This window comes from Pectinophora gossypiella, chromosome 1 (genome assembly GCF_024362695.1).
Source record: "Pectinophora gossypiella chromosome 1, ilPecGoss1.1, whole genome shotgun sequence".
Classification (NCBI taxonomy): domain Eukaryota; kingdom Metazoa; phylum Arthropoda; class Insecta; order Lepidoptera; family Gelechiidae; genus Pectinophora; species Pectinophora gossypiella.
In genome coordinates, this window is record NC_065404.1 from 5,652,420 (window position 1) to 5,678,621 (window position 26,202).

General features: G+C 36.4%; 5 protein-coding genes and 1 long non-coding RNA gene across 6 annotated transcripts; 2 read left to right on the top strand and 4 right to left on the bottom strand.

Annotated features, from left to right (window-relative positions):
- Positions 1-1,856: 1,856 nt before the first annotated feature.
- LOC126376339 (protein FAN-like) lies at positions 1,857-16,122 on the bottom strand. The gene is made up of 13 exons (XM_050023695.1): positions 15,918-16,122; positions 15,171-15,777; positions 14,860-14,931; positions 14,351-14,553; positions 13,508-13,751; positions 13,033-13,155; positions 12,259-12,520; positions 10,531-10,948; positions 9,988-10,076; positions 9,785-9,917; positions 8,324-8,525; positions 7,248-7,389; positions 1,857-3,070 (listed from the first exon to the last, which is right to left on the bottom strand). Exons 1-13 carry the CDS (start codon positions 15,929-15,931, stop codon positions 2,970-2,972), a joined length of 2,610 nt encoding a protein of 869 aa, XP_049879652.1. The 5' UTR covers positions 15,932-16,122; the 3' UTR covers positions 1,857-2,969.
- Positions 16,123-16,341: 219 nt separating this feature from the next.
- On the top strand, positions 16,342-18,066 carry LOC126367017 (uncharacterized). The gene is made up of 6 exons (XM_050010381.1): positions 16,342-16,838; positions 16,907-17,057; positions 17,149-17,337; positions 17,375-17,393; positions 17,494-17,761; positions 17,847-18,066. The coding sequence occupies exons 1-6, from the start codon at positions 16,467-16,469 to the stop codon at positions 18,000-18,002; spliced, it is 1,155 nt and encodes a 384-aa protein (XP_049866338.1). The 5' UTR covers positions 16,342-16,466; the 3' UTR covers positions 18,003-18,066.
- LOC126378436 (proteasome subunit alpha type-7-1) lies at positions 18,040-19,148 on the bottom strand. The gene is made up of 3 exons (XM_050026840.1): positions 18,949-19,148; positions 18,399-18,869; positions 18,040-18,261 (listed from the first exon to the last, which is right to left on the bottom strand). The coding sequence occupies exons 1-3, from the start codon at positions 19,048-19,050 to the stop codon at positions 18,085-18,087; spliced, it is 750 nt and encodes a 249-aa protein (XP_049882797.1). The 5' UTR covers positions 19,051-19,148; the 3' UTR covers positions 18,040-18,084.
- A 369-nt stretch (positions 19,149-19,517) lies between these two features.
- LOC126378608 (coiled-coil domain-containing protein 43) lies at positions 19,518-22,684 on the top strand. The gene is made up of 4 exons (XM_050027032.1): positions 19,518-19,690; positions 19,767-19,991; positions 20,090-20,238; positions 20,783-22,684. Exons 1-4 carry the CDS (start codon positions 19,526-19,528, stop codon positions 20,853-20,855), a joined length of 612 nt encoding a protein of 203 aa, XP_049882989.1. The 5' UTR covers positions 19,518-19,525; the 3' UTR covers positions 20,856-22,684.
- Positions 20,254-23,790, bottom strand: LOC126377711 (uncharacterized). Its single transcript, XM_050025524.1, has 3 exons — positions 23,688-23,790; positions 22,734-23,586; positions 20,254-22,555 (listed from the first exon to the last, which is right to left on the bottom strand). Exons 1-3 carry the CDS (start codon positions 23,703-23,705, stop codon positions 22,272-22,274), a joined length of 1,155 nt encoding a protein of 384 aa, XP_049881481.1. The 5' UTR covers positions 23,706-23,790; the 3' UTR covers positions 20,254-22,271.
- A 1,072-nt stretch (positions 23,791-24,862) lies between these two features.
- On the bottom strand, positions 24,863-26,016 carry LOC126378846 (uncharacterized). The gene is made up of 3 exons (XR_007568149.1): positions 25,654-26,016; positions 25,026-25,156; positions 24,863-24,898 (listed from the first exon to the last, which is right to left on the bottom strand). It is a non-coding gene; the product is annotated as an uncharacterized LOC126378846 (long non-coding RNA).
- Positions 26,017-26,202: the final 186 nt, after the last annotated feature.

The following is a 26,202-nucleotide window of genomic DNA, read 5'->3' on the forward strand; positions in this document are numbered from 1 at the left end:
GAAGCGCATCGAGCTCCAACTACAAACATTTAGCTGATATTTCTCCGCATCTTTTGCTACTGATATGATACAGTGTAGCATAACTTCCTACACCGAGCCGGAGCCATGATTTCAATATAAAATAAACCGTATTTTCATACGGGTAGAAAGTAGAATAGGTAGGGACAAAGTTGTGCTTCGTTTCGATAGCTACATGTAATATAGCGGTAAGTATGAAGCTTCTAATACATTTTCCTCATAGCACCGATTCAGATAACGTCTATGTACTTACATCAGTAGGTCACTTTATGAAGTACTAGTAGGACAGACCAACGACTTACCGTACCTTCTGGAGCACTGCTATCTTACTCTTCCGGACAATCCGTCAACCGGTGACTCGGGTCTGTAACGTCCTAACATCAGTGATTTCAACAATCGTAAAGCCGAGAGCTCTAATAATTAGACTAGGAAGATTTTGGTTTCACAGCACTCATCTGTGGTTAGGGAAACACAAAGAGAAAATTAAATCGAAAAAGTGACTCGTATAGGACTTTTCAATTAAATTTCCTTTTGTAACGAGGATTTTGTACCTATTATCGAGCATAGCTTCGAATATTTAGAATTGTACCCAAAAATATACACGATGTAAGTGAGTGACATCGTAAGGAATACTGAGACGGATGGTTCAGCTCATTGAGTTAATATCAAGTTGAATTTTCCATCGCAAAAGTATAGAATTGAACAACTTAAAAAATCTAAAAAAGAAATCGTGATTTTTGCGACGGAAAATTATGAACTCAGAAACATGGTCTGAATCATCCCTCCCCCTCAGTAGGTATTTCTTACGATGTCACTAACACCCTATATAATCATAATCACTGCGCACTGTGTTGTCAGTACCACAATTTATTCTAAATCTGCATATTCTTGATTGTGCATTGTCGATAACCGGTAATACTTTCATAAATCATGTTCACTATTCGGGTAGGTAGAGCTACCAGAAGACAAACTAGTTAAACTAGACAAACCGAATTATTTGATAATTGGATTAAATTTTGCTTGGCTATCAAATACACACGTTCCGGGTAACCGGATAAATAAGGAAGATAATACCCTCTAGTCTCAGTAGTACGGTTGTTTTGTCCGGCCCCGAACTACTGATACCAAAAAAGTCTCATTAGTACGGTTATGACGTCAAACCGAACTTATGTGACTTTTTTGGTATCAGTAGTCCGGTTAAGGAGGTTATATAAAAATCACAAAAAGTATTAGAAAGCGAAATAATTTTTATTAAATAGTAAATAATATGGAATGAAAATAATTTTCTTTGTAAAAAAACATAACATAACTTACTTACTTCTTGTACTTAACTTCAGTACCTCAGTACTACTTCAGTACTCATATTTAATAGTAAAAATCGGAACCAAAATCATTTTCTTTGTGAAAAAATTAGAACCTGTTCTTCTGCCTAACTTCCCTTCTTCATTCATTTCATCTCTTCTACTCATATTAAGATGCTATATACGATGCAATTTTATGTAAATAAGTTTCTGTCGATATTTGGTTTGTATACCAATGTACATAGATATGCCAACGTTCACTGCAGAGTGAGCTTTGCCCGAATGCCGGCTGTTATTTAAAGCCCTTCGGACTCGTGGTCACACCAGGTTTTGCCCACCACTAACCGAACTACAGCTATAGGCTCAACAGTTCGGTTTGACGTCATAACCGTACTAATGAGACTAAAAAGGGCTCAGTAGTACGTGACCGGACAAAACAACCGTACTACTGAGACTAGAGGGATAATACAAGGAAAAAGACACTAATAATAGTAAGATTCAAGACATTTTATTGTCATATCCATAGATTTCTTTATTATAATAATAATAATCTTAAAAATACAATTTTGTAAACCTAAATAATACATTTTAGTAGAATAAGTAATTAATAATATCACAAATTTAGTGACCGTTTCGGTCGTGAAATATTAAAAAAAAAATGTGTAGAATTTGATATTGATTTGTGTAATACTGGTGGCACGAAGGAATAAGAGAGGTTGGCGTATTCATGTTACGGACACCATAGAATAAGAAGTACTACGTAAAGAACGCTCCCCACCAGTGGCCGAGCTAGGTTTACCTCACCTCACCCCCCTCCGTCTTTCTTTAGTCTTCAATAGTACGGGCGTCAGTCGTCACACACACAGATGCGCGTGTACGATAATGTTAATGTAGTGTTTGTGTGAAACGAGTTTTTTTATGAAGTGTCCGGGGTGTGGTTACGTTACGAACAATCCAACCGAAAAGGGAACAGGGGTTTACGAATTACGAAAGAGCCTTTAGGACATTTGTACTTGTTAATTCACACCGATCAACAAATTAAAGCAACATCAGGAGCGGTCAGTTTTTGGATGAGTAGCTCGAATAGCTTTCCTTTTGGGTTCCTGACTCCTGACCGTGCTTCGAAGGGCACCTATTGAAGAGCATAGTTGTTAAGTCCGAGACCTTTAGGTGGGGAATGGGTTGGCTCCAAGCCCAAATACCTGTAATAACCCGCAGTGGAACAGCGCAGTTTGGTACAACATACTGCATACCCCTTCCGGTGGATTGTGGTGATGCCTGTGCGCACTAGTGCAGTGGTCCTCAACCACCAACGACTAAGTGGTCCACTAGGGGTGGTTGTGGTCACTGGTGGTCCACGAGAGCTAAAATATGGCCCTTGAAAGATTTCAAACTTAGAATGAAATAAAGATTTAATTGTTGAATTGACACAGTTTACTTTGCAACTTGGCTGCTAATGAAAACCACATCGAAGAGGTCTCCAGTCCAAAAAGGTTGGGAACTACTGCAGTAGTGGGACGGATTAGGCTGTTCATGTATGCTTTCCCCGCACTTCTCTTTTATCCCGTGTGTTGGCAAATGTTTTTTCTTAGCGAAATGATGCGCCAACTTCTCTTTCCCACTTCGTGGTTGTAGGGAGACACTGGTGCGTCAGGATGTGGGTGTAAGGAGCCACAGTTTGGTCGTTTTGTCTCTGCTTGCTGTCACCAGCGTGGTGGAAGCCTCATCGAAATACACGCTATGGATTAAATCTGAAACAACAAGTTGGTTTAATGTTACGGTGTTTTTACAATATAACACATAACGATGTTTCAAAGAAGGGTAAGGTTAAGAGTACTCTAAAACGACGAGCATGTATGGAGTCTATAGAGAGCGAGCGAGGTGGTTTGTCGGGATCGTACCAAATGGAATTCCACGATCTCTGTCTACCCCAACGGGAAATATGCGTGATCTTATGCTTGTATTTACCATTATGCTTGTATTTTCGACGGAGTAGACAGAGGTGTATAGTATATAAGTATGTACGGTCACAAGCATTAATATGTATACACTTTGGTACCATGTCACATTAACTTTTTTGACAAATTGAACTGTAAGTCTCACTAAATATCAAATATGTTAGTGCGACAGAGTCCTAAAGTAATGTACCCACATTATATTGCTCATGACTCTACACTAATTTCTCGCCAGCTATTTTAAGTCCCATGCAAAAGAAGAACCTATTGCCATTGACCGGGCACAAATCCTGGTACCACGTAACCACGTGATATCAATTATATTATGATCCAAACATTAATTCAAACTCAAAAGTCGAATTCAGTGGTTAAGAACCCGAGGACTCGAACCTTTAATACTACGATGTAAGTCACGCGTTCTCTGAACTGGGCTATAATGGAGAATCATGTTTTAAACTACAAAACACAGTATTGAGCACAAAGGAAAACATTATACCGTGACATAAATATATTTAATATAAAAGACATCAACGCGCGAACACTTTTCCTCATTAAAATTATAAAGAAAATCCGATAATTGTATCTAAGTATTTTTTTTTAAAGAAAGAAGAAAAATGTTGCTTTCAAACACCTTTCAAATCAGTATTCAAGCTCGGTATTACCAGTGACAGTTTCATCGAATTGTTTCTCTACTTAGGAAAAGATAGTTCGCGTTGATATCTTTTGTATTAAAACTTAAATCTTAAAAAACTTTCATTTAATTTTTGTGTCATGATCGAAGAAAATGGAATACCATAGTCCCCTGTGAGAACTACGCTTTAGTTTACGAGGGCTGATTGATAAGTACCCGAAATGAAAGACTTTTTAAAACTAAAATGGAATAAAATATATACCGTTCTATTTTTACATCTCTAGTAAGCTTACATGCAAAATTTTATTTCATTGGCGCCAAAAAGTCTACTTTTATGAGACGATTGATTTTTATTTGCTAATTACGTTTGAAAAATGGAAAAAAATGAAGTTCGGGCCGTTATTAAGTTCTACGTTTTGAAGAGAAAAATAGCAAGTCAGATTAAAGCCAAGCTGGATGCCGTATTAGGTGACTCTTCTCCTGCGATGAGTACAGTTCACACCTGGGTAACCGATTATAAACGGGGCAGAAAGAGCTGTGAAGACGCCCATAGAGCCGGACGTCCAAATGAGGTCACAAATGAAGTATGATACGAAAAATTTAAAAAAATGTTCTAAACGATCGACGATTGAAATTACGAGAGATCGGAACGAGTTTTTAATATTTTACATGAACATTTGGATATGAAAAAGCTTGGCGCGCGATTGGTGCCGCGTTTGCTGACTGCAGACCAAAGATAGCGGAGAGTGGATGATTCCTTAAAGTGTCTAGAGCTGTATAAACATGATCCTGTTGAATTTTTGCGGCGATATGTAACCGTTGATTAAACATGGACGTAGACGGCTATTTTGAGGGGTTGCACAGGATCTTCTACCAAAATGGTATAAAAGCTTTAGAGAAGCGCTGGAATAAGTGTGTAGAGGTAGAAGGAAGCTATGTTGAAAAATAAATCATTTTTGTGTATAATATTAGAAGTTATCATTTTTATTTCGGATACTTATGTACCAAAAATATAAATTCGTCCACGCTATACGACTACTATCTATACTTATTACTTATATAAGACTTACTTTACTTATAGTAGTAAGCAAGTAAGCGGAGAGTGGAAGACCCGACAAAATGTAGGTAAATAGAAATGGCTACATCTTTGGATTGACCTTGATTTTTATACAGCTTAAAACCGCAGACATATAAGTATTAGATGTTAATTTCAACTTGAAGTCTCCACGCGTTCGAAAAGGTTTTGACAGACGGACGGCCAACAAAAAGATTCGGAACCCTTGTAGGTTCCGTTTTCTCCTTTTGAGGTTCGGATACCTAAAATGTAAGTTATATATAGAAAATCTAATAATAAACGCCAACTGCGCTTGGGACAGGCCGGTATTGATTTTAAGGCGGCGCACTCACTCCGTATTCATTAATCATCGTGGCTATCGCGAATCGGACAACGTTGAGAACGTAAACATTATAAAGATATTAAAGTCCTACTTTGTTGCTAGCCTGATCGAATAAAGGTGGATCAATAATGACATATAACCCACGCCCGCAATCCCTAAGGGGATGATTTGAGCCACAGATAATTAAAAAAAACAACTAGCAGCCACTTTTGATACGATCTCCTAGAATAAATGTAGGAAAGTGAGAATACTATGGAAGGATAATAAATGGGAATTTGATTGTTTATAGTATGAAAGGAGGATGGATAATGAATGGGACGTAAGGCAGTTTTAAAAAGTAAGAAAGGTGAGTCGATGGTGCGATGTCGGTCGGGTTAGAGGATTTTGTTAAAACTAATTAAAATATATCCCACATAGATATGATGAACCCATAGAGTTCTTATTGTGGAGAGATGCCGCGGGAGCGAAATATGCACAAAACGAACATATTATGTGAGGCAACGATCGTATTATAAAACTTTCTACATTATTCATTGTCTCTTTAGTATAGCGTAACCATAACGAGCGCTTGTGTTACTACGCTATAAACGGCGAGTAAGTCGATGTAGTGGTCCAGTCAGAAATGCCTTGGAGTAGGCGCTTCACACGCCGACGTGAGTTAACAGGTGACATACGGACTCGTATAATTTAGTGCTGAGGGCAAATCTACTTTGTTTCTACAATCTGTGGATGAACCTTATGGTTAACATTACATACTTATATGCAGATGATTCAGCTCATGATTGTGTATTAGTACTTTTTTAATTATTTTTCAGTTCCCTACTTTTCTGATGGAAAATTCTACTTGATGTAACTCGGAATAATGGTCTAAATCATCCCCTGACGTTTTCGTTACAGTGACACTAATACGCTGCATACTCACTATCGTAATACCTAATAGGGTGAATAAAGCAACAAATAATCAGAAGCAAAATATGGTGTTGTAATAGCTGCGTTACGGTGACCATGTGCAGCAACGAGCCAGGACTCCAAGGACCCCGGCTGAAGAAGCTGCTTATGATTCACCTGCTATCCAATAAATACTGTCCTGCCATCATACACCTGGTGCTGTAACAGCTGCGTTATACAGCGAGCCCGCCGCGCCGACTTGTGTTGCTAAACCATCGATGGTTTGATAAACGTAACATACCACACAAGACATAACGTTATTAACACTACCGATAGTACGGACAGCTATTATAATAATAATAGTAATAAAACGTTTATTGCATGAATTCAGGTTAGGTACATTAAAACTTTCTATATTTTTACAATCCATAGTAGACTATCGATCGGCAACTCACTACAGTTGTTGGGTTGGCAGTAACCTGTAATGTACGTGGGGGAGTCTCATATCCCCATTTAAACGCGGTAAGAACCCGTTATTATGTGCTTTAATTATGATAATAACCGCGTAAACTTAAAACAATGTATTTATAATTGTTTGGAAACAAACCAAAAAGTCTTTGTCTTTTGTCTCCTTACTTGCTGATGTAAGTAGTCGTTACATGAGTCATGTCAGGGGACTTTGGCGGCCCAATAGTAACTCTGACACCAGGGTTGATGAAGTTGGTAATCCACTTCATAACCCACACGAAAGAAGAAGTATCCAATAAACCTTTGTCCCGTGCGGACGGCACGGACGCGTTTCATTCCCTGAACCTGGAATAACTAAGGAGTCATTTTCGTTACGATACTTCATAACCAACGACGCTTAATTTTACATTAACTACAGTCCTACCATCGTGCGCCTGATGCTGCAGTAACTGCGTGACTGTGAGCATGTCCCAGTACCGCAGCGAGCCCGCCGCGCCGACCAACAACAGCGCGCGGCCCGCCGACCACTCGCTGACGCTGGCTTGATAGTTGCGTCTCTATTCCTGTCATACATTACAAACTGTCCTACCATCGTGCGCCTGGTGCTGCAGTAACTGCGTGACTGTGAGCATGTCCCAGTGCCGCAGCGAGCCCGCCGCGCCGCCCAGCCACAGCGCGCTTCCCGCCGACCACACCGCCGACGCTGGCTCCGATAGCTGTTTCTGATATACCTGCCGTCATACACATAATGGGGTTAGAGCTGTGTCATTGATACAGCGGATGCTTTAACTCTCACTATGGACTACTAATTTATGTCTGAAATAAATAACGATCACAATCTCGTAGTTCAGTTTCAGCATCATCTGATCGTGTTATTTGTTCGATACTATTTTTGTTTTAACGGTATACAGGACAGTGACATCGTAACGAAAACTTTAGAGACGATTCAAACTGTGATTTTGAGATGATATCAAGTGGAATTTTTCGTCGCAAAATTTATGTTTTTTAAATTATGTTCAGTTATGTCATTTAGTGATGGAAAATTAGACTTTATATTAACTGAGAATCATGAGCTCAATTTTATTATCTTGAGTTCCATATTTTTGCGACGGTGTTAGAAAATAGTGTAAACTAAACGCAACATAGTTTGATTTATATATTTAGATAACAAAGTAATATTTTTATTTGCAACCTGTTTTTATCAGACGGAAAAAGACACTTGCTAACAACTCAAAATTGAAGTCCGAATCATCCCTGAAAGTTTTCGTTACGATGTCACTAACAACCTGGGTATGGCGACGGTTGGTAAGGCTAACAGAAGAAGACGCACAAATAAAAGTAAGTCAATCCCTACTACTTCTTCTACCGTCTGGGTTGTGAGGTGGATGACCAACCTCATCAACCCTGGTGTCAGGGTTATTATTAAGCCGCCAAAGGCCCCTGACGTGACCCAACGGCTTAACGTGCCTTCCGAAGCACGGATCATCTTACTTCTGGACGATAGTCTACAATGTCAGTCTGTATTGTCCTAATGTAACTAGGGATCACAAAGTGATTTCTCCCCACCGGGATTCGAACCTGGGACCTCCGGATCGTGAGCAGAACGCTCAACCACTGGACCTCGGAGGCCGTTATCCCTACTACTAACAAGAGATCACTACTTACAGAATGTAAGACGGCCAGATCGGTGACACAGAGGCCGTCATCAGCGATGGTGACCAGTCGGTCGGCCGGTAACATGCGCGCGGCAGTCACTGGTATCTCGTGGACTTGCATCTTGTTCACTAAACCCTTATTGTTCAGCTCCCACACGAACACCTCCCCGTCAGTGGTTGTCGCTATTATGTCGATCTCGTGTCGCCTCCGTCTATGAATCAATTACACATACTTACATTGGAAAACAAATATTGGGGGGGGGGGGGTTAAATACAGGGTGTTAGTGATATAATAACGAATAATGAGGGGGATGATTCAGGTCATGATATTAAGTTAATAACAAGTGGAATTTTCTGACGCAAAATTCATATTTTTCTCTTGTAATGTGATTTTCATATGTGTGTTTGTGCGATGTAGTTTTAGCCTAAATGTTACTGGGCAAGATGACGTCTTCTGTTAGGATCTGTTATGTTTATTTTATAATTATTAGATTAAATAAATAATAACAGCCGGAATAAAGTCGTGAATCTGTGTCACGACTTTGTTATTTGTATTTTGACACTGGCAGTTAATTTCTTTTGTTTTGACTTTTGATTTCTCTTTTCGATGAGGAACGTTTTCCCGCCCTTTTTAAAGAAGGTCGGGGGCGGCAATTTTGGTCGGTTGCGGTATTCTGGGACGAATAGTTGGACAGTTAACATTGATTTACAAAATATAAGATTCTTCAAGATAATTGCTGAAGTTTGGTTACATCGAGCGCCTCCCCAACTGAGAGCAGTAGTATTATCACACTTCTGTGATATAATAACAAAATATTGTACTATTTGTCCTACCAATATGTTCAAGGACATAGCCGCGCCCATGGTACAGCAAAACTGTTTTGTTGTACCATGGCCGCGCCTACCAGCATTCGTAGTTCGCGTGTAAACGTTAGACTAAGTAGTAGCGCTTAATGAGTTCGCTAATGGCGACAAGTTATCTACGAACTTGGACGCATTACGGGAATAATGATAATGTAAAGTCAAAAGGTAGCTGTAAATCAAACTAAGAATATGTAAACGATCTATATTAATAGTGATGTAACATATTAAAAGAGAAAAAAAAAACGATGTTGATATATAAAACAATATTTAGATGTTATTTTTAAATGTTAAATTTGGTTATTTGTAAAGGACCTATATTACGGTGGGCAGGATGTTGTGTATAAAACTACTGTTACAAATCGAATAGAACCAGTCGCATTGTAAACGTCACACTAACAAGGTGTCTTATTCATTTTTTCCCCAAAATTATCTCAATTTGTACTGTTAGAAAGGTTCGACACTGGCGCACTACCTACCTTACTGTGAGCAATGTATACTGTGAGCGAACGCACGCGTAAGCATGCTATATCGTGTGATCTCACGCATAAGCATGCGAAAGCGTGCTGCCAGATGCGGTTCAACCGTAGCTCTACAACGACAAACTTACCTATAAGTGAGAGAGGTGACGTTTCCATCGTGATCGAACTCGGCTTTGAGCCCTCGGAGCGCCTGGCCCGTCCTCCCAACATTACCCCACACGCGTACCACTCCGTCCCACCCGCCAGATATCAGCAACCGCTCTATAACCACACAAAAACCACTTAGCAAGTAAGTACAACACGATAAAAAATGATTGTTCCCCGATAATACCTTTCTCTAGCCATAATAGACAGCTCACGGAATCGTCGTGAGCACGGAAGCTTTCCACCACTCTGCCGTATTCAACGTCGTATAGATATCTGGAAGGAACACGTTTTCAGTTGTTATGTATATGTCGCCGTTTAATTAACAGCCTAGTCTTTTTACTAACGGCCTGAATGATATTCAGCCATATAATCAAACGCCTAGCCAATTTATTTAAATTTAGTTACGTTTTCTGCCACCTAGCACTGCACTGAAATCCATGCACTGTCAATATGGCTCAGTAAACCACAAAAAATGTGCAATGGTAGTTTAGTGATAAAAATAATTTGACTTTTGCAGTCTTAATAAAGCAGTTTAAATTTAAAAGAACATTTCATTTCTACTGGTCTACTATGACAGCCGAAGCCAACCAGTTTATTAAATGTAGTATTAAAAGCTACCGCTTCATATCATTCAGGCCGTTAGCCGTTCAGTTAAAAGGCTAGGCTGTTAATTAAACGGCGAATGAAGCTAGATAAAAATAACCGAAGTTACTTTGGCAACACTCACATCTCATTGTTCCAAGAACCAACAGCGACGATATTCTCATCAACCATCACACACTGGCTCAGAGGCGTATCACACAAAATAATACTTCTTATTTGTTTCTTCTGCTGTATATCGTACACTTTGAGCGTACCATCTTTACCTACAGAAATTATTCGACTCCCTTGCCTTAGGGCGCAGGTAACCGCTTCTTTGTGCAAACTTATGGTATCAAGGCATTCCATTCTATAAGTAATTGGTTCTTCTGAGTTGGACAAAGGTTTCGAGACCTGACGGGAGATCTTTCTAACGTGTGGTTTGGTAAACAGCTGCTTTGGCACTTGTCCGAACTCCATGATCTGTACTTCTAAGGCGTGTCTATCGTTCATGTCGTAAATGAGCTCGAGGTCTACTGAGCCCTCGTAACAGACGTGATGGAACACTGAAATTCGAAATGTGTAATTTAAAAACAAACTTTTTAACTGACTTTAAAAAAGGAGATTCTATGTTCGTAGGTATAGTAATACTCTAGTACTCAACATAAAATTAAGAATAACGATTAGATCGGTAACTCTCGACCCCGCACCAATTTGTATCGACGACCATACCCCTCAGTAGGCTCTGCACGGTAACCACGCCGCGCGCGGCGCGAATTTTATCGAGGCCTTCGACCAATAGCCGTTTGACGTCCATCTACGTAGATAGCATTCGTATCGTTTATTGGTCGAAGCGCTCAATATAATTCGCGGTTGTCATGCAGACCCGGCTGGATCTTACTTTAGTCATAATTGGCCGTAAGCAGCTAAAGAGTACTCTCACTCTCCGCGTGTGGACTGTGTCTCGCTTGCATTTATGCGTTAGGTTACCGTGTGGCGCTAAATATGAGCTTTTTATATGGAGTGTCCTGGATGACTCAATGTATATGGAGATAGAATGGATAGCATTGATACAGCTAGGCATATCACACCACAAAAACTTGACAGAGTCAAATTGGGTTGTTTCCTAGGTCAAAGATAAGTTATTTATCTAAGAGAGATCTAAAGGTGGCAAAGAACGCGTTTTCTTTTTTCTATTTAACTTATTTGTGAATTTTTATAAAGACAAATGTAATAATAAGTGCGACATTGTTTCACGTTTTTCTATGACGTCACATTTTGCTTTTTAATTCCATAGTAATTTCGTTCTGTTTCGACGTTTAGAAAAAAGTAACTTATTTGGCTAGTTAGAAAGTACCCTATTATAGGTACTAGTACATTTAGTCGTATTGTATCAAGTACTTGTTAATAAGTCGACATTCGGTGGAGTTTCCTTCTAAGATAACGAACACTATTTACACATAATGTTATTATAATAGATACATGAACGTTTGTCGTGACTTCGAGATGTTTAAAGCTGCAATGACGCACCTAAGAGTTACGTAACTAACCAGCACTTAGAAGATTCATGTTTATTTCTAAACTAAAGCAAAACATTAGACATTGGTGCCGATTCTGGTAGACACATAAGCTCACGACTATATCCCAATTGTGGTAGTCACAAGACAATTACAAGATGAACTGAGGTCCCCACAGCTCACCGAGGCTTCTGGCAGACACGAACTTAATTATAGTTCGGTCTGTTCTCGAATAGTGCCGTCTTTCTCATACCAATGGTGAAAAAAGAGACAGGGCTACTTTTAAAATTGACAAAGTAAATTAAGTTGGCGTTGGCAGAATCGGCACCATTATTAGAAAACTGATAAAACATACAAACCGTTGTTAGCTTTGATAGCCTCTTCACCTCTCTGCTTATATCCGAATATGAGATCGATCCAGAGATGCAGATGTCTGGAGACATAGTCAGACTCTAATGCTTCTCTGAGTTTGTTCACGAAGTCCTCAGGGGAGGAGGCCCAGGGAGGGAGCGCTACGTCGCTCACTTTGCTCCCGTCATGGCGCTCCCCGAAATTAATCTCGTATTTGTTCACTAAGAAATCGCCTTTTGCATCCGTATCGTAGAACTCTGGGACTAATTCCTGTAAGAAAAGTAAAAGTCGCCTGTTGTACTTTTCTGTATGTTATCCTTATCTCTGTATTTTATGTCCATTGTGCTCAATAAAGTATTTTATCTATCTAAGTATCTTATTAATTTCGGATTTTCGGTCTGTCGTTCAAAGTAGAATAAGTAGTTATGAATCCGCGTAATGTTGTCTAAGTATATTTTGCTACAAGTATAATAATTGCATATTTATTGATTTTAGTTATCGCGTAAACAACTTTGACATAAATAAAAAAAACTTTAAATCTTTCGGTTAAAGAAATGGTAAGGGCGGGTAGGTATACCTAGAATATTCTATGGTATTCTTTATATGTTATTATAGTACGTATATATAACCTACCTTTTATAAATTTTCCTTTTTTAACTGAAATGGTAATAATATTTCTGGATTTACCACTGTAGTTTACGTTAAATAAATTAATAATTACAATCAAATTTAGCGAAAATAATATTTTTAGCCAAGTGAATAATATTTTTAATATTTCATACCTTAAAATCGGACATATTCTTCAAACAATTATTATAAACATCTTTAACAGAATTAAACATTCTATCTGGATGGTCAAATCTTCCGTTTTGTAAACATAACATGTATTGTGGATATTTACGAACCTGTAAATAAGGAAAATGTCAATAAATTATACCTACAACCATGAAGTAACTAATATACTATGTAAAATAGAGAGTCCCTCGCCACACCACATTTTCTTTTTTGCACGCAGATGGTGTGCCGGTGGCGAACATTTGTACTAACTGTCAAAGTGTTACATAATGATACGACACACCGTCACTTGATGGCACTTATTTCCATATGTAAGCTTATATGGCTAGCGACATCTAGTTACTTCATAGCGAAATAAAGTAATAATTAATATACTATGGTCTAAGGGCCCTACTAGTGCTCCTTTGATACAACATTTGATAAAGTAATTCTTCATATTTATTGATTTAAATCAAAACTTACTAAATAAAACAGCACCAATCCAGGAGCAGAATAGTGTGATCCATATAAAAACTTTGGATCAGACATCTCATGATACCTCTCCTGTAGTCTCTCCAGCCGGTCAGAGTTCAATGCCCCCATGGGCTTGGATAGATCACGGAATGTCTCAGTCTTGTTCAGGTCTAGAACTTCCGACTTGTAGTCTGCTATTACCCAAGGAAATACTGGGTATTGAGTGAGATCATTTTTACTCCTATCTGCAAGGCTGGAATGGAATTTAACATATTAGTTAGGTAGTTTACAAGTTCATTCAATCTGGTAAACAATATAACATAGTGGTAAGTTACATTTTGTAAATATTTACAAATATGTATATTGTAAACATTGTCATGGTGAAGTCCCTTTGGAGATTGCGTATTGTATGTATGGACAAGACAGTCAAATGAGATACTTTTTTTTAATTATCAAAAGGATTAATTTCAATGGAATTTGTATAGAAATAATATGTAACACATTATGAATAAACATGATCAAACATACCCTTTGTCATATATTTCTTTATTAACATTTGTAAAATGAGATTGATAGGTACTTAATCAAATCATCTTAGACTGGCTGCTAAAATGCTTAGATTAGCATTTTATAATTTACCCAGTAATATAATATTACATAATTTACCTAGTAATATACCCAGTCAGCTAGCTCAGCAAAGCATGTGCTAAGCATAGAACTAAGGCAAAAAAAGCCTAAACCATAGATAGGTATTGATGCACTTGATATTAGTATTCTGATCTTCTACTTTTGTTATAAAATGCAATGACATAAAAAATATGATGCAGATAAAAGCAAAATAAGATTACATACCAATTCAAATACATCAGGTAGTCATAATTTGATACAATTCCATTCTGCCACTGAAGGATCATTTCTTCAGCATGCATTGTTTGAAATTGTGCATTGGGTGATTCCTCCAAAACCCTGAATATCCTGTCTCTGTCATCTTCGCACTGGAATGTCAAGTATATATGGGGCACCGCACTGTCTTCTGAACTGTATATTTCTAAACCCTGAAATTACACGAATACAACAATTGAGTTGTTCAAATTGTTACATATATGCAAAAAACATTTTGTACATATACAAAAAATTATAATAACAACAAGTTATATAGTTTAAAAAAGATTTTAATTAATTATTTCTGGATTACACCAAATATGATCACAGAAAAAGTATATATAAAATTGTAATCAACACATTTGACTGAATTTACAGTATATTAATGATTATAATTCTATTTCATAGCCCTTTGTTGTATATTAATAACAATTAAATGTAAATATAGAAAATAGTATGTGGTATACAATGATACATACAACTTGCCTTAGCAAAAATCTTCTCTTGTATATTCTTCGCAATTGTCCAAGCTTTAACTTCAGTATTGCACTCTGGAAACAAAGATTTGAGAACAATGAGTGTAACATTTTACTGAACCTAATTTGAAATTCAAACTTAACAGTTGTTTTCAAATAAAATAATATTTTTTTATGAATTTGCTTACAGCAGTAAACTGTGGACAATGACCTAAATTTATGAATAGGTACATAATTGATAAATATTGTTCAAACTGTTTTTAATGAATAAGCAATCAATGTGTAACTGTTACAGTTGTTGTAAAAATACCTACACCTTCAACATTGCTAAAAGGTTGGAAATATAGTGTGGTGTGGGTAAGCGCCAGTTTCCCTTGATGCCTCACTAGAGGGGAAATCTTTTCAGCCTGCAGTTCACATACTATCTCCTCTGTGAAGTCATCCATCATCACTGGGTCAAACACCATTCTCATGTAGCGAGAGTGCAGGATAGTAGCCACCATACTGTTGTGCTCTGGTGCATGAAGGGTCGATGCTCTTTGCAACTGCTGCATCTGCCCCAAACACTCATCAGCTGATGCAAAATCAAAGGAAACATAGAACTCTCTATCCTCATATATAAATTTATAAGGAGCCAATACGTTCTCTTCTAGCATTTCTGCAAATTGCTTCACTTTCACTCTAATAACATTGTTTGAATCGTAACACGTAGGGTTTGCGACGGATATATCCACACAATCCTTGAAATGCATCTTGATAAGTGGTGAAGTCCAGTCACGCGGCTCGAAAACAAGCGACTTGGAACAAAGTTTCAAGCGGCCTTGCTGGGTATTTTTTTCTGTAAATGTTTCTTTGTTACTTAAACTACATGAATAGTCTTCGAAATAAATTTCGCCCGGTTCCAAAAGAAGCATCGAAAATCTGTAAATTAAGTTAAAGACACAGTACTTTAGTTCAAAAATATATACGGAAACTTGCATTGTGTTTCGAAGTTTACAAAACTTTGTGAAATAGACCATTTTCATAATGAGTCACAATGGGAACATAATAATAATTCTTACCTTGATTTATCCATAGTAATAATTATAACAGAAACAAACCGCAAAACACCTAATTGATAAAATTGTTACTTCTATTTCATTGGGTAGTATTAACTATTTTCAACGTTTTTCAGGTAAATAACAACATGAAAATCAGTGAAAGAAAGGCGACGAAAAGCAAAATACAATTTGTATTGTTGACTTAACAAGGCCGATAGTTCAACGTCATTTTGACATAACTTTCATTGATCTAAACTCGGATACACGTGCTTCAAAAGAAAAAGAAACGTTTTATTTATCTGTTTTAGTTATTTACTTGTGTTTCTCATTCTGCGTACTTATTACTTCCATGGAAATATCTCTTGAAATTTTATCATTGTGAGATAAATGAATGAGCAAAATTCATGGACAAACAAAATCAAAAGTATTATGGCTGAAAATAAAGAGTCCATTGCTTAAAATGGCGGATTATAGATTTTGACTGCTTCTTGATTTTGACAGGGAGATTAACCGCGCCAGTTTTAATTTTTTCAGTCTCTTCGTAATTTCGTATATTTTTCGAACGAGAAAATGCAAGACGATAAAAACGCTATTTTCCAAATGCGGTTTCCTCAAAAATTGTGGTACTTGCTGAATATGCGTACTGATGCAATTTTATGGGGTGGCACAGGCCGAACTATTCTGCTGAATTATCGAATCCTTCATAGTTATTTGCAGTGTGATCACTCTATTTTCAAGACCACAAATATATCAAGTTTTGTAAGACAACTGAATTTATACGGATTCCGAAAAGTTACTTCTCATCTTCAAGATCCACTGTGTAATTCAAGCAATCCTTATATGCACGAGTATGTACACGACTACTTCCAATTCGGCCGACCGGAGTTACTGGATAAAATAACTAGAAAAGCTTTGACTATGAAGAAACATTTTAAACCAAAGGTAGGATAACAAAAACATATAATGCCCTAATTAGATCCTGTCATAAAACAATATTTAATAACTTCCAGGCATTTTATGGGAATGCAGATCAGTTCCTGTATGTAACACCCTTACAAAAGGCAAGACAAGCCTTGCACATTGCTCTCAGGAAGGCTAGTCAAGATCTTTTTATACAGAATTCCCCTGAACAGTTATATCACCTAAAATTTGAATGTGATGGTGAGTTGAAAAATATTTTTTTTTATTATTACAGCTCATAACCTGTAAGATTTATTGCTATTTATAAATAATTATATATTTGATTCCACAGAAAATCCTGATGACTTCTGTGAAGATGAAGAAAACATTGAATTTGACTGGATCATGTCTAAAGAAACCGAAAAGGAAGCAGAAAAGCAGCTTCCTCTAACAGGTTTACCCTCCTACATCCTGTTTATCCTGTATGTTTATTCCTGTTGTAATCCATTTTACCCTTTATCCTCATCCTATCCTTCCTACAGTTGATGTGCAAGTTACCAGTAACAACACCATTACAGAAGAAACTGCTAACTATGAGTAAGTTACCTTTAAGTCTTTGGCATACCAAGCTTCAAGGAACATCCAAGCCATTGCTCCAACAATTGCCATTGGCCATTGATCTAACAATGTGTTTCAGGGAGTCATCACAGGACTTAATGAACTTCAATGATGAATCACAGCAGAACAATGATAATTTCTCTAATCAGTTTTTGAGTATGCCTGAACTGGATCCTGAGCCTACTGATCAGAATTCAGGAGTTGAGCTGTTGGCAGAGTTTGATATAGATCATGATACTGATCAAGGAATAACAAGGAAGATAGGAGACAAGAATGACCATAACTCTTTGAACTGTGTTCTGCCTTCCATAAGCAATGACCAGAATGATGATGTGCCTATGTCAGAGGTAAGAGTATTTATGTAATTTCAGATACCCTGTTCATTGTTGAATAAGATATGATTGAGCTGAGATATGATTATTTTAATTTCAGAATAATAATGAGAATTCTGACCACTACCATGATGGAGAATGGGACCAAATGTTTAATGATATTATTGCTAATAAGGGTCCGAATCAAGAGTGTGGGTCTGATTTGAAAGAGCTCTACTCCCAAATATCTCGTACTATAGATTTACTTAATTCTTAAGTTGTAAATTATTGTTTTAAATAAAAGGAATAAAAAGTGATTCCTTATACCATGTATTAAGATAAAAAATTACAGAATGATATTACTTCTTCTGCTTTTTCTTCTCAGCTTCTTCTTCTTTCTCTTTTTCAATGACGGATACATAGGAGTTGATTGTGTCAGCATCTAACATTTGAATAGGCTGACCACGTCGCATTACGGCAATCTCTAAGTTCTTCTGGCCCGACTGGACAACCTCTAAAAGTGCTCGGATTGCAAGCTGGAAATTAAACAAATGAAATTAAGTCCAAAACAGCATGACTTTGCATTTTTCAGATCAGTGATGTACTAATAGGGAATTTATGTTAAGAATACATAAATATATCAAAATGTTTTATATTATAGAATTTACTCTACCTTGACAGCACCATTTTCTGCAGCAACTTCTTCTGCAGTATAGTTTTTCTCCAAGAACTCACGGACAGTTTTAGCAGACCTTCCAGTTGCATTTGCTTTCCACTCATAGTAGATACCAGATGGCTCAGTTTGGAACAAGTGAGGAAGCCCATCATAATCAAATCCTCCAATCAGACAAGAGATACCAAATGGTCGACGACCATTACTTTGAGTGTACTTCTGTTTGAGTCCAGCAATATATCTGGTTATGTACTCCAGTGTGACAGGGTCTTCAACTGTTAGCTTATGCGTCTGGCATTCAATCTGTGCCCTGTTAATCAGGATTCGAGCATCAGCCGTCAGGCCGGCGAACGCCATAACAACATGATCATCAAGTAGACAGATTTTCCTCACAGTTCTTTCTTCTTGCAGTTTAGCCACAGATTTCTTCTCTACTCCTAATACTACAACATCAGCTCCTCTAACACCGACCTATAACATTAAATTTGAATTAGTATAGCTTTCAGGAATTTACAAGAGAAACAACATAACCAAAATTATGATTACTCACGGCGGTGGATCCTTTGCGAACGGCCTCTTGAGCATATTCAACTTGCAGCAAATGACCGTCAGGTGAAAATACAGTGATAGCTCGATCGTAACGGGCCGACATTATTCCTTATTTTCGTAAATTAACAAAAAAACGCTTTTAATTCGGCTTCACTTCACAAGCGACCTTTCAAACAAATCGAGTAGAACTAGTGTTGTGACATTTTGTAGACGGAATCCGAGTTCTAGTCTGTGACTTTATAATCAATTTGCTTTTTATCGCTTATTTGGTGGTAATTGAAAATTACAAATATTTTCTTATAAATGCTTTAAGTTTAAAATAAGCTAAAATACTTTGGTAATTTGTTAATATGTTAAGAATAATTAAATAATAACTTTTACGTTGAAAATCGATATACAATTTTCGATTACTTTTTGGAATCCCTTTTGACTATAACGATGACAATCAAAAAATTGAAAACCGAAGCGTTCGAATACACGCACAATCATTGGCTGTATAGCGAATAGGCTTCGCCTACCCATATTGTCAGTCGATATAACGACAACAACAATATGATTGTCAATGTCAAATAGACAATATGGCGGCGTCGGTGAGCGATTTTGTTCCGTGGCTAAACGATAAATTAAGATCACTGAAAACTGACGAAGGAGTCTTTGGATCGTATATATCTGGTATTTTAGAAAGCGAAGAATCTATAGACGAAAAGAAAGATGCACTGGAGGGCATACTATCGGAGATTGTGGTTAGTATCATGCCCGACTGAGCGTGGTTAGCTTTTATTAGTTTTAATTTTGTTGATTAATTAATTCTAATTTCAGGACAGAGACATGTCCGTTCATGTAGCTGAGATATTAGAAAAGTGGGAGTCATGTAAACCTAAAGAGGAAGACTGTCCAAAGCCCGCAACAGACGTTGATTTGCAGTTGACTAAGTTACTGGAATCTCAGTCACTCGCGACCACTACCCGTCGTGAGTATACAGACGAGGAAAAGAAAATTCGCGAAGCTATATTATCCCAGTACAGTCAACTACCTGACACAGAGGTAACTTAATAGTTTCCAAGTTAATACTTTTGGACTTAATTAACCTAATTTATCACTAATGCGATATTTTTTCAACTTTCTATAATAATATTTTTCAGGAAAGCGAGGTCCTTGAAGGTGAAGTGGCTGAAGGTAATGACCTTGTGAGGAACACCAATGTATCAGATGTAGCAGCAGCTGCTCGTGAACGTCGGGAGCAAGCACGTCTCGATGCCCAGCGTAAAAAGGAAAAGGACAAAGAGGATAGGTAAACAAACAAAAATATTATGAAACTTCCTATATAATTCATAAAAAAGAGACAACATAAAAAAATAATTATAAAACCTTATAGAATTGTGGCTGTCAATAATTGCACAATTTAAATAATTGTTGCACTGCGTTATGCATCAATGTATTTTATAGTTTGCATGAGATCACATACCTCAGAAAACATATTTTATTTCTTTTGTATGTGAGTTTCTTCACAATGTTTTCCTTCACTGTTGAGCACACATTCATGATCCATTTAATGAATTTAAAAACAAATTTGAAAATCATTGGTTTAGGCCCATGCTGGATTTGAATGTGACTTCAGAATGAGAGTCAAGCAATCTTCCAATTATGCTACTATAGCTAAGAGTGGTATTAATAAACTAATCTCAACTGAGACTGCCCTCAAGACTATGCTCAAGTCCCTGTTTTTATATAAAACTTTCACATTGACATGATCTAGAGGGCAGTCTCAAAGCTGAGATTAGTTTATTAATACCATCTCTAATCTGTAATTAAATTAATCAAACTTACATTTTCAGGGAGAAACAAAAACAATTAAAAGAAGAAAAGAAAGAAAAGAGAAAGACACAGAAAGGGGAAAGAAAGAGGTAGCAAGCTACACCATCAAGTGATCATTGCAGTGTTTCAATGCTGCTCTAATCTATGACATTTACTATTAAAATATCCTATTACTTACTAATACTTTTATGAGGCTAGCTGCTGGTTGATGCAAAAACCATAATATAACAACTGCACGGTTAGACAGTAATCATACAATACTATGGTACTGAACTCGAGGCTCATATCATCATCATACATCAATGCCATTTTAGCAAAAAGAAAAGCGAGAATGGAATGGAATTTTGAAGGTTTTTTCCCTATATTTTCTTTATATTGGTAACACTGACAGCATACCTTATTCCTTCATGCATTCACAGAATATTTCAATGCAATTTTACACAATCAAAATATAGTTTTAAATTCTGTGACATGTCTTTTTTTAATTACATCAAAGTTACTGTTTGTGTTTCTAAGATAAATATAAATATAGAAGTAATTAGATTCTTGGCGCTCTTTCATGCTGGTGACTAAGTATATATTAATAAATAGTACATGAAATCAAAATTCCTTCTGCTGAAAGGATCTTGTGTTTCTTAGAAGTCGTCACCCCTTATAACAACATTGTTGCATATCAGTGTAGTCATTTTATTAGTTAGTACCAGGATATTTTATAAATGACTATATACATTGAGGTGAATCATTCATTTGTGGATTAACGGCGGGTAACGTTGAGTGTTTAGTCATAAAATATTATAATAATTATGACTAATTTATGTTAAAATTTATTAATTTTATCAAAAACAATTATGATATCCACTTTCTTCTTGTACCATGCAAGAACAATAAAAGATAAATATATAAATGCATGTTTCACCTCAATTTATTAGATATAAGATGCTTATTGTATAGTACATGAAAATGCTTCCAATTTTTTTTCTTTTTATAAGGTAGTTGGTTTTGGCCAAACGAAATGTACTTTACAACTAAGCCATTTAATACTTAGAAATAATCCTATAGATTTTATGATGTGATAAATGTCTGTGCTGTTTTAATTTTGATACTATAACTCCAAATTAGTGTTTGTAATAACCCCATTAAGTATTGGATTGATGTTTGAAAAATCTTTGTTCTAGTTGTATTATTATTGCAATAACATTTATTATCTATAAATGTTATACGAAACTCAACAGCTGTGAATGTAACTGGCAGTATTCTATACCTACTGTATCCCAATAGTGGGAAGTTAAACAAGCTTTTAGTCACTATCTGTTATTTACATCATGCAAGTTTTAGAACATGTAAATTTTTAATAAAATTGCATATAAGATAAAACATTTGTTTATATAATTATTAACAATTAAAATTATTATGACACTGAGCACCTTTTAGTGGCCATTTATGGTTACACCATGTAAAAATACTGTCACAATGTGAGACTAGAAAGTTTGAAAATATCACAAGTTATTGCTATGACTGTTCAAGAACATTATTAACAGTGGTGACATTAGTTTCATCCTTTGTTTGATCCTTGTTAGTGATGATAAAGTTGCTGGCTCCCCCGGCATAGATATTAGTAATCACTGTATTTGTATCTATGTCCAAAGGCACTCTAGTAGGAAAGGAGACGCAGTCACCACCATCTGTGCCTGTATTAGCATGTTCGTTCCATCCCCATGCCCACAATGTATTGTCTGTTGCCAGGCAAATAGTGTGCTCTGACCCAAGGGCAACATCTTTTACTTGTCTGTCACCTGTAAAAATAGTATGTTGTATTAATGCACTGCTTTCACATGAAAGACAGTCATCTTTGTATTTATTCCTTAATTTATTCAAGTATTTAATAGTCATCATACAGACAATAATAAATGAGTTTTAAACAATATTTTTTTATTACTACTGTATAGTTATGGCAAATCCATTTATACTAACCTGGAAGTTTAACACGGACAATTTTTCCCACAAATGGTTCATCAGTACCAAGCTGTCCATAGTTATTTCGTCCCCAAGTGAGAAGTTCTCCATTTTCCAACCACAACAAAGCGTTTGTCCAACCACTTAACAGTTTTTTAACATTTCGTTTGACATCAATATCAATCTTTTGAGGGACAAATATTTTTTTAAACTTTTCTGCCCCTAATAGTAACTGGCCATGTCTGTTGTCACCCCAGACATATAGAGCATGCTCTTCAGAGGACCAGGAAATAGTATGATTTTGCCCACAGGCTACATGTGATATCCGTCCAATTTTAGGCACCTGCTGGAATCTATCTGACGACAGTATGTCTTTTCCAAGGCCTAGCTGACCATGTTTCCCACATCCTGTGACCCAAACATCACCTTTTGAATTTATGATAGCAGTGTGACGTAATCCCATGGATACAGCACATGCATTTACCTGCAGCCTAACTGGCTTCTGAGGCTCTGGAAAGTGTTCTTTAGGTAAGCCAAGTTGACCGTTGCTGTTAGAACCCCACACTAGAAGCAGCTGGCTGTTTGTAACACCACAGCTAAAGTCCCATCCACATGCTATATTTGTAAATGTTATACCACTTAAAGGCCATATTCTTTCAAATTCGTTTGTTTCATTCTCTCCTACTTGCCGTTTGGAGTTCCATCCACAAGAAAAGAGCTTCTCTGCACTGTCAACTAACAGAGTATGGCCACCACCACAAGAGATTTGCTTTATACTATTAGCACATAAAAACTCCGTATTCACTACTGTAGGTTTATCTACTTGTTCACTGACAGTTCCTAAACCGAGCTGGCCGTGAGAATTAGCGCCCTGGAAACGTAAATATGTTAAGTATAATTAAACATTTTAACAAATAGCCTACGTAAAAGATTTTCCACTTTTACGATCTATTTATAACAAAAATAATTTACCCAAGACCACAGTAACATATTGAATATAGTCTACACTTTTAAAAAAAACATTAATATATTATTTTAAATTATTTTCAATACCTAACTCAGTCAGATAGCTAAGCTACGATAACAAATCAAAAATTATTTGATTTTTTTTTTTTGGTTTGGTTTTCCCCGAAGGGTAAGGCAAAGGGAACTATGCCCATACAGCCATGTCTGACGTATTATTTTTCTTGATGATTAATGAAATGGTGAAAGGTGATGAATGATGATGATGAAACCTAAGCCCCCGCCCTCGGAGTAGACTCCTACTCCGAACCCCAAACGAATTAACTCAAAAGTCCGCATAAACTTTTGAGCTATGAAGCGGCTTCCTAGCACGAAGCGAAAATAGGCCATAGACATATAAGAGTATGGACTGGAAATACCTACAAAAAAAACGTGCCACTTGGTCGCATAAAATGGCGGCCTTTACTAGGGCTGCAAGCTGTTTCAATACTAGGATTACCATACTCGTACCTACTAGGTATAGCATCTTCTTTGCGAGTCGATGGCGATCGATACTAAATTTTTGCTGACCAATAATAGGTATAGCATTATAATAATAAGTATTCATAAGAGAACAGAAAGGGAAGGTAAAGGGTAATTAGGTGGTGTACTGTATTTTTCGTGTATGTTTTGTGTAAAACTTGTTCTTTTTGGTATGTTGTGTGCAATAAAGTATATTTGTATTTGTAAAGGGTTTAGTCAAGATTTATCTAAGTAGTTTCCTTAACAACTCTATAACATTGATTACATTCTTTATTGCGCACAATTCGAATCCACCTGGAGTGTATAATGAAACATAAATTATAACGTAAATCTGTTTATTAGCAAGTATTCATTTCACACATTATTTATTATGTAACTACATTATATTTACAATAAATACAAATCTAAACAGTGTCAATTTGTTTAGAAATTGTCTTTGTGACACCCTGTCACATTGCATATATAATTATTATACGCCTTCGGAGAAAGAAAATGTAAAGTTAAAGCAAACTTTCTTATTTCTTGGGAATACTTCTTTGGCAAAGGTAAACCTTGAAATTTGTTTACCTGCTTTTTCAAAAAGTCGTGCGGTCCTGCCAATTCTTCCATCAATACACTTTGCCCTTTATTATTTGATTTTTATTCTGCAGATCTTCCATAATATCTTTTAATTTTTTCATTTCGTCTTCTTGAACAGACTGAAATAAAGTTTAATAATAATGTTAAAACAGTGTATGTACTAAAATATATCTGATTTAAGTGCATTGTGTACCTGGTTGAATTATACTATATCATGTTAAAAATATAAAATTATTTGATAAATACCTTTTCATGTACTGACTTATGAGACAGACGTACGGGCAATGGCAGCACAGACGACGTTGCAGCTGTGGATTAGTTTTCCAATATCACCTGTTTCAGTAAATCCAGTCGACAATTTTGGATTGAAAGATGGCCTGAAATGAAAGATAACATTCATTTATTTATATAAAATTTGTACAACTCATAATTGTTTCGACATATAATAGTTACAGACTAAGTATATTAAGTACATAATATGTAGTTGAATGATAGATAGTATAAACATGTTGTGATAACATGATACAAATATGTTATCTATCTAGCCAGTAGTGAGATGATGCAAGCTAGGCTGAAATTTAAATATAAATTTAAACACCAACAGCCTCTCTCTAACCATCGTCTTCTCAAGCTTTTATTTCTTGGAAACCTGTTAACGTAAAAATAATAACTAGTATTCTTAGCCAGTATTATTGGCGCAACACTAATTTGACTATGACGAATAAAGATATTGGAAAACAAAGAAAAATACGGTTTGTAGTATGACAATTACTCAAAATATATAAAGGTTTAATGCAAATTCATGGCTCAGTTGCGTTGTAACATCAAAATCTATAGGATTGTTTGTATTATTCAATGAATACGGGGTACTAACCTATGAAGTGACAAATACGGTTGATTTCTGTCCTTTCTGGCACCACACTGTACAATACAATACACGGACATGTTGAATAACACTTTTTTCAACTTCAACTTCGATTTAGCAAATCAAATCCTCGTAATTTATCGGCAAAACACAAAATACGATCTCATAAACAGCTACTTGACAGCAGAAGTACCACAAAACACAGCGCATAAAATGGCGAAAAATGGCACGTACCTACAGCTGTTGTGACGTCATCACAAAATGTTGCCATAACTAGAAATAACAAATATATATTTATCTCTTTTACCAAATGAAATTTTGTACTAGTAAAAAAGAGACAAAACGATTATTGACGACCTGTTTCATAAACTACTCATATTTGTATAAGATGATGTTTATATAGTAGAACAGGGCGCCTCCATATAATTTCCTATCTCTATGAAATAGGCAGATACACTTTGTTTATTGAATACTCCAATATAATAACACTCGCGAATGTCTTCCGACTAACTTAATGCGATCATTAACCACAAAACACCACTTCGTATTAATTATTTA